The sequence below is a fragment of the Argopecten irradians genome, chromosome 12, assembly GCF_041381155.1.
Source record: "Argopecten irradians isolate NY chromosome 12, Ai_NY, whole genome shotgun sequence".
In the NCBI taxonomy this organism is placed as follows: domain Eukaryota; kingdom Metazoa; phylum Mollusca; class Bivalvia; order Pectinida; family Pectinidae; genus Argopecten; species Argopecten irradians.
This window is the reverse complement of record NC_091145.1, coordinates 42,196,537-42,213,782: the sequence shown is the minus strand read 5'-3', so window position 1 is coordinate 42,213,782 and position 17,246 is coordinate 42,196,537. Positions and strand designations below refer to the sequence as shown.

Genomic DNA, 17,246 nt, shown 5'->3' with positions numbered 1-17,246 from the left:
AAGTCAGAAATTAGCTCAGGTAAGGGGCAGTATATCTACCAGTCAGAATACAAGTCAGAAATCAGCTCAGGTAAGGGACAGTAAATCTACCAGTCAGAATACAAGTCAGAAATCAGCACAGGTAAGGGGCAGTAAATTTACCAGTCAGACAAGTAGGAAATCGTTACAGGTGAGGGACAGTTAGTCCACTAGTCAGAAAACAAGTCAGAAATCGGCACAGATAAGGGGCAGTAAATCTACCAGTAAGACAAGTAGGAAATCGGCACAGATAAGGGGCAGTAAATCTACCAGTAAGACAAGTAGGAAATCGGCACAGATAAGGGGCAGTAAATCTACCAGTCAGAATACAAGTCAGAAATCGGCACAGATAAGGGGCAGTAAATCTACCAGTAAGACAAATAGGAAATCATCACAGATAAGGGGCAGTAAATCTACCAGTCAGAATACAAGTCAGAAATCATCACAGATAAGGGGCAGTATATCTACCAGTAAGACAAGTAGGAAATCGTTACAGGTAAGGGACAGTTAGTCCACTAGTCAGAATACAAGTCAGAAATCAGCACAGATAAGGGGCAGTATATCTACCAGTCAAACAAGTAGGAAATTGCCACAGATAAGGGGCAGTAAATCTACCAGTAAGACAAGTAGGAAATCGGCACAGGTAAGGGACAGTCCACTAGTCAGAATACAAGTCAGAAATCAGCACAGGTAAGGGGCAGTAAATCTACCAGTCAGACAAGTAGGAAATCAGCACAGATAAGGGGCAGTATATCTACCAGTCAGAATACAAGTCAGAAATCAGCACAGGTAAGGGGCAGTAAATCTACCAGTCAGAATACAAGTCAGAAATCAGCACAGGTAAGGGGCAGTAAATCTGCCAGTCATAATTTAAAACAAGTCCGAAAGTTAGTGACATGCAGTGTCCAGAAAATCATGACAAACCTATTTTTCATTCAGTGAAATCTAACTTACAAAATAGATTTTCACATTTTTATGTACAGTGGAAACTCCCCAAACCGATCATGGTCGGTGCATAGAATTTTGGCTGGTTTAGAGAGGGTTCGGTTTGAAGAAGTGAACCGAAAAAATCGATCATTACGATCCGGATTTAATTGACCGGGAGACGTTTTCTACACTGCGCTATAACCATATACATGTGCCTACAGGCCTAGTGTTCGGTATAACTGATCAATACTATTGTTGATGTGAATGTTGCCACAAAAAAAAAAGAAATTATTTATTAAAAGGAATGGTTAAAAACCAATCTTGACTTTGTTACCACTTATAAACCGCTTATGAACGTAGTTAGCTGCGTGAATATTCCAGGGAATGTTCTTGTCTGCACTGACCTACATACGACCGATCACTTCTGGTTGAGGGGCTCATAAAGTCGATGCCGGTCATTTTGTGATTTGGCCATTTTCTAAAACAATACATGGCTTAGGCTTCTTCATACAGAGAATGTGCGTTATCCAACAGCAGAATAAATAACCCATGTGAGGCCTCTCTTAATTGATAACGAAACTTTCTGTTTACTAGCTCTGCTTGTTTTCATACAGTAAACAAACTGCATGGTAGGCGTACAGTTCCAAGCTTCAATTTGTTAAATATTTAAACAATAGACCTTAAATAATTACACCACCATCTCAGGTATAATTACCATGTACAGTACTTATAGATAGCCTTCACACCTGTATACATGCCCAAGGACATGGCATGCGACAACTCTGGACATGTGTGCATTTCATGGTCGGTTGATCCGACCTCAAGCTATCGGTGTCTCTCAGGTAAGGTCGGTTTTCTAGTTATATTCGACTATTCCGATCTCAAATTGGTCCAGTATTCAGAATTGGGAGGGATCGGTTTTGGGAAGTTTTATATACTATTAATAAAGAGGAATTTGTTCCGTATATCACATCCATGTTCAGTTTCAAAAGGTGATCGGTTTTGAGAAGGATCGGTTTCGGGAAGTTACACTGTATTTATTAGTTTTCTGGTCTAGGTTCTGTCTAAACAGTTTGAACTTGAAAACTTTAAAATCAGCTTTTCATTCTGTACTTTTTTTTTATGTTTCACAGGGCAGTATGACCAATAGAAGCACTAGAAATACATACTCTCGAATGGATTCTCAGAATGAAGGCAAGTCCAAAAACCACAGACTCTGTTTAATTCATGCAGGTCTAATAAAGCACTCCCTCTATTTTAAGATTGTACTGTTTGCTATTGTTTGAGAATACACAAATAAAAGATAAAGTTTGATAATGATTGTACTGTTGATATGTTATGAGAATATATAGAGATAAAATTTGATAATGATTGTATTGTTGATATATCATAAGAATATATAAAGAAAAATTTAATAATGATTGTACTGTTGATATATCATAAGATTATATAGAGAGAAAGTTTGATAATTATTGAAATGTTGATATATCATAAGAATATATAAAGAGAAAGTTTGATAATGATTGTACTGTTGATATATCATAAGAATATATAAAGAAAAATTTGATAATGATTGTACTGTTGATATATCATAAGAATATATAGAGAGAAAGTTTGATAATGATTGTACTGTTGATATATCATAAGAATATATAAAGATAAAATTTGATAATGATTGTACTGTTGATATATCATAAGAATATATAGAGAGAAAGTTTGATAATGATTGTACTGTTGATATATCATAAGAATATATAAAGAAAAAATTTGATAATGATTGTACTGTTGATATATCATAAGAATATATAGAGAGAAAGTTTGATAATGATTGTACTGTTGATATATCATAAGAATATATAGAGAGAAAGTTTGATAATGATTGTACTGTTGATATATCATAAGAATATATAGAGAGAATGTTTGATAATGTTTGACAGAGGAGCACTTTGAGGTGTCCTCCAGTATATCCAGTAAGGATGGATTGTTGAGTGACCACAGCCGAGGAGAAGATTATCTCCCCTCCCATCAGAGGCAAGGCTCCGATTCTCTGTCGCAGGTCGACCTGGAGATGATGTCTCGAATTGGTAAGCATAGAAAATAATATGTTCTTGATCTATGGTAGTTTCTGCTCCTGTCTAGCACACAACTTAGAGGAGTAGGACGACTGCCCGTTGTCAGTATAATGTGACCAGGTGGGATGTGTTGTTTGGTGTGACCAGGTGGGATGTGTTGTTTGGTGTGACCAGGTGGGATGTGTTGTTTAATTTGGTGTGACCAGGTGGGATGACCAGGTGGGATGTGTTGTTTGGTGTGACCAGGTGGGATGTGTTGTTTGGTGTGACCAGGTGGGATGTGTTGTTTGGTGTGACCAGGTGGGATGTGTTGTTTGGTGTGACCAGGTGGGATGTATTTTTTGGTGTCAGTATAATGTGACCAGGTGGGATGTGTTGTTTGGTGTGACCAGGTGGGATGTATTTTTTGGTGTCAGTATAATGTGACCAGGTGGGATGTGTGGTTTGGTGTGTTGGGCAGCATGCTTCAGTGAGACATCAGTATAATGTGACCAGGTGGGATGTGTTGTTTGGTGTGACCAGGTGGGATGTGTTGTTTGGTGTGACCAGGTGGGATGTGTTATTTGGTGTGACCAGGTGGGATGTGTTGTTTGGTGTGACCAGGTGGGATGTGTTGTTTGGTGTGTTGGGCAGCATGCTTCAGTGAGACATCACTATAAGTGAAGGAGTTCCACTATAGACACAACACAGATATACTGCAGCCTCCCCAAACATATAGACATTTACACACTGCATCACATTGCACCTATGAGAGGCCATCCTTTAATGACCGTGGCTGTTAGTAGGACATAAAAACCTGATGAAATCAAATCAATGGATACTTACCTGGAAGTTGTAATTTCATGGATAAACATGGCATTGAAATAAGCAACTATAAAGGTGCTAATGTTACCAATAACTGATTTCATGTAACAGTATGGATATGTCTAAACTCAGAAAAACCCAGATAATATATAGAAAACTTTAAAACCGAACTTTTCTATGGTCTTTCAACTTGCCTGTCTGGTAACAAAGCTTATGAAAACAAATGATTTTATTTTTCAGACAAACCAAAGCAGGACTTTTCTCTGGTTCAGCCCCACCCTCCACGGGAGCCATCCAGTGATCGGTTACGACGTAAGATCCGTTTGAAGGCAGGGAGTGGTGGGGTGGGTAAGGACCGTGTGTCAAGTGCTGGATCTGTTACTGGTGAGTATACATCCTGTTAGAATAATAGAATCTTTCTCTACTTAGAGGATCTGACAACAAAAGCACAACCTGACAGGTAATTCATGAACGTCCAACCCGAGGCTTGCAGAGCGTTGGGACATTGATGAATTTCCCTGAGGGTTGTAATTTCGTTGTCACACCCTCATAGGTAGGGAATGATTCTTTTTCTCCCACATATGATTCTGTTGATCGCTCATCAATATTAATGACGTTGACAATGCACACCACGGTTACACCACATGACGTCATGATGTCACATATTTGTTTTGCTGGAGCTGTCATAATCTAGTGGTTGACAGAGAAATCTCTCACGGCTAAAATCTGTGACAAATCAGTGAATGGTGGTAGATCATATCATCATTAAATATTAACATCAGATTATTCAAATTAAATTGGTTATTGCTATGTTTAGATTAAGCTTGTATATATAGCTATTTTTGTGTAATTTGTTATATAAAATAATTCCAGTTTTCGATGCGATTACTGCTGGTATTATTTTGTCTTATTGACGAAATCTTGATATTTTAAGATGAAACTCCCAGTGTTGGACATAGCAAGCATTCACAACACTCTGAGTCCGGGTACAGTAGTTATATCAGCAGTACATCTCCTCACCGCAAACGTCTTGTATCTGATGGTGAGCTCATGGTATCAGAAGAAAATGATAATACAACTGATCCAGCCAACCGTAACCGGTCTGCTGAGACCGTGCGTGGTGTAAAGTCACAAGGAATGTCTGACCAGTCGGCAGGGAGAACAAGTAATCGCTTTAAAGGAGTAGGTGCCTCTGGACAAGATCCTTATCCCAGACTGAGTCCAAAGGCTTCAAAGGGTAAATAAATAATATAAGGCCATGTCTCTGTATGTCTATCTATAGGACTGTAGTGTTAAATTGTTAAACATATTTTATGGTCAGTTCTCATATCAAAATCAGAATTTATAAAATGCATAGAAAACATGAAAATGATTCCCACATGTATCACCCACCTTGTACAAAAGATTCCCACATGTATCACCCACCTTGTACAAAAGATTCCCACATGTATCACCCACCTTGTACAAAAGATTCCCACATGTATCACCCACCTTGTACAATGATTCCTACATGTATAACCCACCTTGTACAAAAGATTCCCACATGTATCACCCACCTTGTACAATGATTCCTACATGTATAACCCATTTTGTACAAATGATTTACACATGTATAACCCACCTTGTACAAATGATTCACACATATATAACCCACCTTGTACAAATGATTCCTACATGTATAACCCACCTTGTACAAATGATTCGCACATATATAACCCACCTTGTACAAATGATTTGCACATCATATAACCCACTTTGTACAAATGATTCCCACATGTATAACCCACCTTGTACAAATGATTCGCACATCATATAACCCACCTTGTACAAATGATTCCTACATGTATAACCCACCTTGTACAAATGATTCCCACATGTATAACCCGCCTTGTACAAATGATTCACACATTTATTACCCACCTTGTACAAATGATTCCTACATGTATAACCCACCTTGTACAAATAATTCCCAAATGTATAACCCACCTTGTACAAATGATTCCCACATGTATAACCCATCTTGTACAAATGATGCCTACATGTATAACCACCTTTGTACAAATGATTCACACATGTATAATCCACCATGTACAAATGATTCACACATATATAACCCCACTTGTACAAATGATTCCTACATGAATTACCCACCTTGTACAAATAATTCCCACATGTATAACCCACCTTGTACAAGTGATTCACACATGTATAACCCACCTTGTACAAATGATTCACACATGTATAACCCATCTTGTACAAATGATTTACATGTGTATAACCCACCTTGTACAAATGATTCACACATGTATAACCCATCTTGTACAAATGATTCACACATGTATAACCCACCTTGTACAAGTGATTCACACATGTATAACCCACCTTGTACAAGTGATTCACAGATGTATAACCCACCTTGTACAAATGATTCACACATGTGTAACCCACCTTGTACAAATGATTCACACATGTATAACCCACCTTGTACAAATGATTTACACATGTTTAACCCACCATGAACATATGATTCGCACATGTATAACCCACCTTGTACAAATCATTCCTACATGTATAACCCACCTTGTACAAATGATTACATTACTACAGAGTACCATAGTGAAAACTACCAGGAAGAGGGAGGGGAAGAGGTGATGGATGAGTCGATGAGCAATGTGATACAACTGCTGAAACAGAATGCAGGACTAGGCGACAGGATGGGACAGGACTGGGACAGCCTGACTGACGAGGAAGAGGAGAGCTCTGCTGAGGATATCGGCCGAGAAGAGTACGAGGAGAGTGATGAGTAAGTAAAGTTGTTTACTTGTCAGCAGTGCATATGTTTTGAAATAGAGAGCTTGAAGCATGCCTGGTCTAGCCTCATGTTACAACAGGTTTGAGTACCCAAAATGCAATACCACCTTAATATAGTTTGATTACAAAAATGTATAGACATTATAAAAAAGTGTTTGAATCCATTTAAGGAAAGTTCAAACATATTTTTAGTTTATTTAAGTCACATATCTGTCAAAAATATCCTATTGTGCATTTGTTTTTCTTGTTTTAAAATGCATGGTGTTCTTAGGGTTGTTGCATGACTTTGTTTCCCAGATTTTTTCACAATTTCATCATTTTCCATATAAATACAGATAATAAAAAACTGAAAAGAAAATGACATCTAAAAATTGTCACAGTTACTATTCAGCACCTTAATTTGTTTCAGCACGGTTATTGGTTATTTAACGGAAAATTCTGTTTCACATTTTTTACAAGTTTTCCATTATGGGTAGTGTTCCAATTTGGGTAGCATCACAATACAGAGTTACAGAGAAGTTTGAGTTGTATGTATTGTTTTATAGAGAGGTTACAGAGAAGCAGGTCTTCTTCTTTCAAGTTCTACCTAAAGCAGCTCCACGATCCACTGTGTCCCCAAGCCATCCGGAAGGTAGTTTGGAACCTGATCAGGTAAACTCATTTCTTAAGGTAGCTCCATACTTTTGGAAAAACCCATGTCATTTTTTTCTAACAGGTCTTATTTTCTTGCATTTTTCATGTAGATTTCAAATCTGTAAAGATAAATGGGTGTTCTCGAACTACTTTTTGAGATATTTGAGCTTGAAATATACCATCCATGCAAATTTGCTAACCGAAAATAGAAAAATTCATAAAATTATGTTTTCTGTAATATTAGGGTGAATGTAGTCTCGATCCTGTTGATTTTTTGTCCTACATTTCTTACGATAGAACAATATACAAAACTATTTTATTTTTACAAATGCTAACTAACTTTTGTTATTTTCCAGGACCGTTTCTATACGTAATTTTCATGTTTTGACATATTTTCGCCCGTAAAAAATCAATGAATAGGCCAAAAAGGAAATGAAAACCCATGTCAATTTCACAATATTTGTATATGATATGCCCAAGGTAATATGTTTTTCAAATATCATATAAAAACACGGGGTCCTCGATCAAAATTTCACAATTTTGCAAGCTTGAAGTTTGTAACTCGCAACCCTACCCCCATTTCATCCAGTGCTAAGATGGGTTATATTTGACTATTTTTTGAAAATCATGCCACAAAAAACCATTCCACATCAGTTCATACGTTTTTGTGATATTATATCTGGTTTATGTCTGTTTGTTTTTATGATTTTCTCCAAATTATGTGTTTAAAGGAAATCCGTATGCGATTTTTTTTAGAATTCCGGAATTTTGGTCCGGCCGGGTCCCGTCTTACGATTTATAGCGACGAACGGCTTTTCCGGTGTTTAAAAATTCATTCCCATTTACGACTGGGACCGCAAAAACCTCAGAGATAGCATATAATTTTCACTTCACTGCTTTTATTTGACTTATTTAATGATTTTAAACATTCAATATTATATGTAGACAATTTTCACCTATTGAAAAAATATCCAAGTGTGATGTCGTGGCGTATCTGAAACCATTCTGGAATTCAAAACAACCTCCGCAACTTCCGGTATAGCGTCATATGAATTGGCGTGATTTTCAAAAGTATGGACCTACCTTAATTTTGATTTAATCGTGTATATTATCTGTCATGACATTAAAAAACTTTTAGTTTTTTTGCTAAATTCTTATTTGATTAACCAGATTTTCCCTTTAATTTTTAACAGTCCAGAACACCATCATTATCTAAGAATTCTAAGAAGGTTTCTAAGGAGTTGGCTAGAGGAGCTCGTCCTGAGGAGGATTTTATTGATAACAACTCGAGTAGTGAGGAGGATGATAGACACTTACGAAAGAAATTAACAGGGTCGCGACCTAATAGTGGCACAAATAGCCGACCGCACAGCGGCACAAATAGTCGCCCACATAGCGGCACAAACAGTCGGCCACACAGTGGCACAAATAGTCGGCCACACAGTGGTACACAAAGTGGCACCAATAGTCGAACACATAGTGGTAAAACAAGAAATGGCACGAACAATATGGCTGTTAGTCCAAAATCGGGTGTGGAAAAAAAGATTCCAAGAACAGTATTAAGTCCAGTACAGCCACAGGTGGCCAACGAAAGTCCAGAACTTAGGTTTAATTCCAACACTTCAGTACTAAAGGTTCCTGGAATGATGAACAATGGACATTTATCTAACAGTTCTGTTTCACGAATGAGTCGGAAATCTTTACGAGAAATCCCAATGAATGATGCCAGACTGAAATCTTCTGAGGTAGGGAAAGTTCCTGCTAAGTTGTTTCATTTGTGGTGTGATATACTGTAGTATGTGTTGACTTTTTAGGTCATCAGACCCGAAGGGTCAGGATGACCTATAGCCGTCATGTTTCGTCCGTCGTTGTCCACCGTATGCCGTGCGCCGTGCGCTGTCCGCCGTGCGTTAACTTTTCACATTTTGAACTTCATCTCCAGTTCTACCAGTGCGATTCAGCTGAAACTTGCATGAAATGATCCTGACATGGTCCCGACAAAGTGTTGTTATTTTTCGGGTCGATCTGAAATCCAAGATGGCCGCCACAGCCGCCATCTTGAAAACACATTTTGAACTTCTTCTTAAGTTCTACCGGTGCGATTTGGCTGAAACTTGCATGAAATGATCCTGACATGGTCCCGACAAAGTGTTGTTATTTTTCGGGTCGATCCGAAATCCAAGATGGCTGCCATAGCCGCCATCTTGAAAACACATTTTGAACTTCTTCTCTAGTTCTACCGGTGCGATTTGGCTGAAACTTGCATGAAATGATCTAGCTGCAATATTGTAGCTCAAAAGACTTTTAGACAGAAAATGGTGTCATCTTTAGAGCTACAATTGGTGCCTATTACTGCTAATGGAGCAAAGTAATGATTATGCCAACCATTATAAATCTTTGTTTGCATTTTTATCGTACTTGTTTGATATCGCTTACCTACTAGGCAATAAAACTGAACCACATAAAATATAAAAATTCTCATCGAGGCATTATTTTTTTTACATAATACATATGAAGGTCTTTCTGAAGGGAACTTATACGGCAAGTTCACAAATTTTGAATTTGATGTCTTGTGAGCGGTACGGTAGATATTAAGAATGGTAGTTATGTTTGTTTTGGACAAAAATAATGTTTAAATGCATGTATACGCATAAAATAATCGGAAACCTACAAAAAAGTATAGAAAACTATGCCCGAGTGATTTTCGGAGGCAGTGCTCCACTACGACACATAGGGACCAATTCGTACCCCGCCGAAAGGTATAGTAGGCTGGGTACGTATATTCGTTCTAGAAATGATCCTGACATGGTCCCGACAAAGTGTTGTTATTTTTCAGGTTGATCCCAAATCCAAGATGGTTGCCACAGCCACCATCTTGAAAACACATTTTGAACTTCTACTCAAGTTCTACCGGTGCAATTTGTCTGAAACTTGCATGAAATGATTCTGACATAGTCCCGAAGAAGTGTTGTTATTTTTCAGGTCGATCCGAAATCCAAGATGGCCGCCACAGCCGCCATCTTGAAACAACATTTTGAACTTCTTATCGAGTTCTACTGGTGCGATTTGGCTGAAACTTGCATGAAATGATCTTGACATGGTCCAGACAAAGTGTTGTTGGGTTGATCCGAAATCCAAGATGGCCGCCACAGCCGCCATCTTGAAAACACATTTTGAACTTCTTCTCAAGTTCTACTGGTGCAATTTGGCTGAAACGTGCATAAAATGATCCTGACATGGTCCCGACAAAATGTTATTACATCTCTGGTTGATCCCAAATCGAAGATGGCTACCATGACACTATATCTAATTTATTTCCTATATGATTATTGCCAAGGTAGTCAGATAACCGTTAAGGCCCTTGGGCCTCTTGTTAGACATTAGTAGTAGTTCTGTATTACAGGCTAAACATTACAGTCAAGTATTGGCTGGAATCATATATCTGATCTGATTGATTTGAAATAATCAATTGTCTGGTCGTTTTGCCTTAGTGTTACATAGTAACTGGAAAACCATATACTGTCTATAGATATTTAAAAGAATTCTAAACACAATAATAGGTAAGAAAATATATACTGATTGCCTAAGATGAGGTTACAAAACAAACAAATGCGAAAATTCCGCTGTTATCTATGTTTACAGTGAAGATTAATTTTGCTGTTTTTGCCGTCTGGCACAGTCTTGTAGTAATTAGGACAACTGCGGGAAACTTGAAATTACCTGCATTATGAAAATTAATATTTGCTTTGTTTTAATTCAATTGTTCAGAAGATGATAATAAGTGAAACGGTAGGCTAATAAGGCCAAAAAAAAAAGTCTGTTTAGGGTTACATTGGCAAAAACAATAGGGACGGTAGAGTGTCTTTCACTCTAAAATAATGGCAGGAACCGGAGTCTGACATCGAAATCCTGACTTTTAATTGTTTTCGTAGAAAACTGGACAAAATATTAGGGTCGGGGGTAAAAAAATTAGGGTTGGTCAGGTAACCCTAAACACACATACTATTTTTTTGGCCTAACTTATGAGCTAACACTATTTCACCAAGATTTTCTTAGTTTCTAAAATTTTAATAACTATCCTGTTTATCTTTTTATAGAAGCCATATGACTTTTCAAAATACCAAATGGCAGACATCACAGAATCATTTGAAGCCAAAATGTTATCTAGTATGAAACGTCATAATGACGAGGAATTGGAGGATGTAGTAGAGTCGCCGAGGAAACAGACCGCCCCGAGCATGCCAGCTAATAAGAGTCCTCACTCAACACAGGAACACAACCCTCGTAATTTATACGACTTCTCTCCTACACTGACGAGTGACGATGATACAAGTCTCAGTACCTGGCAGGCCCCTGTAAGTTATACCTAAATGTATAGAGATACATATCTCAGTGCCTGACAGGCCCCTGTGAGTTATACCTAAATATATAGAGATACAAGTCTCAGTACCTGACAGGTCCCTATAAGTTATACCTAAATGTACAGAGATACAAGTCTCAGTACCTGGCAGGTCCCTGTAAGTTATACATAAAGAGATACATATCTCAGTACCTGACAGGTCCCTATAAGTTATACCTAAATGTACAGAGATACAAGTCTCAGTACCTGGCAGGCCCCTGTAAGTTATACCTAAATATATAGAGATACAAGTCTCAGTACCTGACAGACCCCTGTAAGTTATACCTAAATATATAGAGATACAAGTCTCAGTACCTGACAGGTCCCTATAAGTTATACATAAAGAGATACATGTCTCAGTACCTGACAGGCCCCTGTAAGTTATACCTAAAGAGATACATATCTCAGTACCTGACTGGTCCCTATAAGTTATACCTAAATGTATAGAGATACATATCTCAGTGTCTGACAGGTCCCTGTAAGTTATACCTAAATGTTTAGAGATACATGTCTCAGTACCTGACAGGGCCCTGTGAGTTATACCTAAATGTATACAGATACATGTCTCAGTACCTGACAGGTCCCTATAAGTTATACCTAAATGTATAGAAATACATATCTCAGTACCTGACAGGTCCCTATAAGTTATACCTAAATGTATAGAAATACATATCTCAGTACCTGACAGGTCCCTATAAGTTATACCTAAATGTATACAGATACATGTCTCAGTGTCTGACAGGTCCCTATAAGTTATACCTAAATATACAGAGATACATATCTCAGTACCTGACAGGTCCCTATAAGTTATACCTAAATGTATAGAGATACATGTCTCAGTGTCTGACAGGCCCCTGTGAGTTATACCTTAATGTATAGAGATACAAGTCTCAGTACCTGACAGGCCCCTGTGAGTTATACCTAAATGTATAGAGATACAAGTGTCAGTACCTGACAGGTCCCTATAAGTTATACCTAAAGAGATACAAGTGTCAGTACCTGACAGGTCCCTGCAAGTTGTACCTAAATGTATAGATACAAGTCTCAGTAAGTTGAATTTCTAATAATTGTGGGAGTTAATTTTGAGGAGATGAATATGTGCCTTTTCCATTATTTTTTACAGCCAAATGCCCCTCACAACTACCAGGATGAGATGAAGTCTCGCCTCAGTACTGACACACTCACCTCGTCCAACCCCAGGTATGGCCATACAGAGTCCTAGTATTGGTGATCAGTGTAGACAAATAAATATTATTCAGTTAGATCATTACCAACAACATAAAGTCTTAGACATAGGAGAGCTATTAATTAATTCAAACAGTCTGGGCAATATAAAGAAAATTATTCATTAAAGCAGAATGTCCATTTATTTAATATCATTTTAGCACAAAATACACACTCAATGGGATTGAATTTAACATCCCCCCCCCTGTCTGTCATCTGCAAATCTTGTCGGAACAACTTCTCTTAAACTATCAACTTTATTAATTATTTTCCAAAAGGCATTTTGTTGCAACGGTAACCAGTCACTATGTAAATTGCTATATAGGGGTTTTAAAGGTAGGTTTCACCCAATGAAACATAAAGACTACGAAATTGAAATCTATCCTGTACATAGATATAATCTTCAGACCATTTTCAAAGCATACAGGGAATAATATAGGTGGTCAGTTGCCTAGCTTGACCAGGAAAATACTCAAAAAATAGAGTGAAGTCAAGCTTAACATAAAACATGACGTATTTATTTCCAAAACGAGGCCACATTAACAAAGGGAAGCGTGCAACAAAATGTCAGATAGCAGTGACAGTCTTGACAAAAAAAACCCAACAACTCCGGTGCAATGGATTGTTTATACATAACATATAATCTACAACACTTCATGTTACTGACATACACTCGCTAACTTAGTACATCAAACATATATGTAGTTAGTCTGCCGCTGTATGTGCGCTGGCGTATGTGTTGAAATTTAACTCACCACGTGCAACACGAGTCCAACAGAGTCCGGGCAAGCTTCGAATGAGATGCGGCTTCTGTTTGTTCTATTGCTACAAACCATCTGTGACTTTCATTCCCTAGAAATATCCTAGGGTGCTGCTGATTCCATTCTTATTTCCTCTTCTTTGTTGCCGATTCAGTTACATTTTTTTTTCTCTCACGCTTTTGTTTAGCCATTTTATTTACTTTTAGTATGTAACAATGCCCATATGGAAAACTTTGACAACCCAATCAATCACAGCTTCATTTGCATACTATCCAGTCAGCCTGACATAATAATAAATCAAGGATTTACTTCAATTTTGTATTCAAGACACATTTGTTCAATCTCATACGCATAAAGAAATTAAATTGAGGTATTTTTAATATGTTTTTCATCTTTTCTTCCGTTTATTTGGTTTTACAAAAAGACATTTATTTGGTTGGGGGAAACCTACCTTTAAAGGATGACAAAGACTAATACGATGGTTGTAGTTTTGAAGACCTCAGTTCTGTCAGTAACAGAATAAAATGTAAAACAATTTGTATATTGATCATTGTGAGTATATTTGGTCCTAATCTCATAAATAACATGACTATTAGTAACTAACAGGAGTATTAAATATGATTTTAATATCAATTTACAAAATTAGTTTTGTTTACATCAAATGAGCCTATTCAAGTTTACAAAGACTGGGGAATGTTTAAATATGATTATAACATGTGTAAATATTATTACAACATATATCCTTACAAATACTGGGGAATGTTTAAATATGATTATAACATGTATATATATTATTACAGCATATATCCTTGCAGAGACTGGGGAATGTTTAAATATGATTATAACATGTGTAAATATTATTACAACATATATCCTTACAAATACTGGGGAATGTTTAAATATGATTATAACATGTGTAAATATTATTACAACATATATCCTTACAAATACTGGGGAATGTTTAAATATGATTATAACATGTATATATATTATTACAACATATATCCTTACAGAGACTGGGGAATGTTTAAATATGATTATAACATGTATATATATTATTACAACATATATCCTTGCAGAGACTGGGGAATGTTTAAATATGATTATAACATGTATATATATTATTACAACATATATCCTTGCAGAGACTGGGGAATGTTTAAATATGATTATAACATGTGTCAATAATATTACAACATATATCGTTACAGAGACTGGGGAATGTTTAGTCCCCCTCTGCCTGTTTTCCAAAACCAACTGAAGAGTTCTAATGAAGACCTGTCTGTAGGCAGCAATAACCCATCTCCACGAAAGGAGCCTTCAGGTGAGTCTCTTGGCAGCAATAACCCATTTCCACGAAAGGAGCCTTCAGGTGAGTCTCTTGGCAGCAATAACCCATTTCCACGAAAGGAGCCTTCAGGTGAGTCTCTTGGCAGCAATAACCCATTTCCACGAAAGGAGCCTTCAGGTGAGTCTCTTGGCAGCAATAACCAATTTCGACGGAAAGAGCCTTCAGGTGAGTCCCTTGACAGCAATAACCCATTTCCACAGAAGGAGCTTTCAGGTGAGTCCAATAACCCATCTCCATAGAAGGAGCCTTCAGGTGAGTCTCTTGGCAGCAATAAACCATTTCCATAGAAGGAGTATACACGGGAGATTATGGGTAGCAATAATCCATCTCCGTGGAAGAAGCCTTCATATGAGTTTTGACAGCAATAACCCATTTCAACAGAAGGAGCTTTCAGGTGAGTCTCTGGGCAGCAATAACCCATTTCCATAGAAGAAGCCTTCAGGTGAGTCTGTGGGCAGCAATAACCTATTTCCAAAGAAGGAGTCTACAGATGAGATTGTGGGTAGCAATTATCCATCTCCACGGAAGAAGCCTTCAGATGAGTCTGTGGACAGCAATAACCCATCTCCATAGAAGGAGCCTTCAGATGAGTCTGTTGGCAGCAATAATCCATCTCTTCAGGTGAGTCTCTTGGCAGCAATAACCCATCTCCATAGAAGGAGTCTTCAAGTGGGTCTCTTGGCAGCAATAACCCATCTCCATAGAGGAGTCTACAGGTGAGTCTGTGGGCAGCAATTACCCATCTCCACAGAAGAAGCCTTCAGACGAGTCTGTGGGCAGCAATAACCCATCTCTTTAGGTGAGTTTGGCTGCAAAAACCCATCTCCATAGAAAAAGCCTTCATGTGAGTCTGTGGGCAGCAATAATCCATCTCCATGAAAGAAGCCTTCAGGTGAGTCTGTGGGCAGCAATAACCCATCTTTACTGAAGAAGCCTTTGGGTAAGTCTATGGGCAGCAATAATCCATCTCCACAGAAGGAATCTACAGGTTAGATTGTGGGTAGCAATAATCCATCTCCACGGAAGAAGCCTTCAGGTGAGTCTGTGGGCAGCAATAATCTATCTCTTCATGTGAGTCTCTTGGCAGCAATAAATCGTCTCCATAGAAGGAGTCTTAAGTGAGTCTGTGGGCAGCAATAACCCATCTTTACTGAAGAAGCTTTCAGGTGAGTCTGTGGGCAGCAATAATCCATCTCCATAGAAGGAATCTACAGGTGAGTCTGTGGGCAGCAATAATCCATCTCCACAGAAGGAATCTACAGGTGAGATTGTGGGTAGCAATAATCCATCTCCACGGAAGAAGCCTTCAGGTGAGTCTGTGGGCAGCAATAATCTATCTCTTCATGTGAGTCTCTTGGCAGCAATAAATCAACTCCATAGAAGGAGTCTTAAGTGAGTCTGTGGGCAGCAATAACCCATCTCCATGAAAGAAGCCTTCAGGTGAGTCTGTGGGCAGCAATAATCCATCTCCATAGAAGGAATCTACAGGTGAGATTGTGGGTAGCAATAATCCATCTCCACGGAAGAAGCCTTCAGGTGAGTCTGTGGGCAGCAATAATCTATCTTTACTGAAAAAGCCTTCAGATGAGTCTGTGGGCAGCAATAACTCATCTCCATAGAAGGAATCTACAGGTGAGATTGTGGGTAGCAATAATCCATCTCCACGGAAGAAGCCTTCAGGTGAGTCTGTGGGCAGCAGTAATCTATCTCTTCATGTGAGTCTCTTGGCAGCAATAAATCAACTCCATAGAAGGAGTCTTAAGTGAGTCTCTGGGCAGCAATAACCCATCTCCATGAAAGAAGCCTTCAGGTGAGTCTGTGGGCAGCAATAACCCATCTCCATAGAAGGAATCTACAGGTGAGATTGTGGGTAGCAATAATCCATCTCCACGGAAGAAGCCTTCAGGGGAGTCTGTGGGCAGCAATAATCTATCTTTACTGAAGAAGCCTTCAGGTGAGTCTCTGGGCAGCAATAACCCATCTTTACTGAAGAAGCCTTCAGGTGAGTCTGTGGGCAGCAATAACTCATCTCCATAGAAGGAATCTACAGGTGAGATTGTGGGTAGCAATAATCCATCTCCATGGAAGAAGCCTTCAGGTGAATCTGTGGGCAGCAGTAATCTATCTCTTCATGTGAGTCTCTTGGCAGCAATAACCCATCTCCATATAAGGAGCTTTCAGGTGAGTCTTGGCAGCAATATCCCATGTGAGAACAAACTAAAAGGTTACCCCCATCACATTATCTA

The 17,246-nt window shown here is 38.3% G+C and overlaps 1 protein-coding gene across 2 annotated transcripts in view; it reads left to right on the top strand.

The window, feature by feature from the left end:
• The window catches only part of LOC138335898 (protein CFAP20DC-like), a 34,506-nt gene that overhangs the window by 17,048 nt on the left and 212 nt on the right, over nucleotides 1-17,246 (top strand). For both annotated transcript variants that reach the window (XM_069285081.1, XM_069285080.1), the window contains exons 11-20: nucleotides 2,079-2,139; nucleotides 2,883-3,029; nucleotides 4,062-4,205; nucleotides 4,756-5,058; nucleotides 6,429-6,624; nucleotides 7,178-7,283; nucleotides 8,459-9,010; nucleotides 11,363-11,620; nucleotides 12,788-12,864; nucleotides 14,861-14,973. In XM_069285081.1, coding sequence (XP_069141182.1) covers nucleotides 2,079-2,139; nucleotides 2,883-3,029; nucleotides 4,062-4,205; nucleotides 4,756-5,058; nucleotides 6,429-6,624; nucleotides 7,178-7,283; nucleotides 8,459-9,010; nucleotides 11,363-11,620; nucleotides 12,788-12,864; nucleotides 14,861-14,973 — 1,957 coding nt within the window. The remainder of the gene's footprint in view (nucleotides 1-2,078; nucleotides 2,140-2,882; nucleotides 3,030-4,061; nucleotides 4,206-4,755; nucleotides 5,059-6,428; nucleotides 6,625-7,177; nucleotides 7,284-8,458; nucleotides 9,011-11,362; nucleotides 11,621-12,787; nucleotides 12,865-14,860; nucleotides 14,974-17,246) is intronic.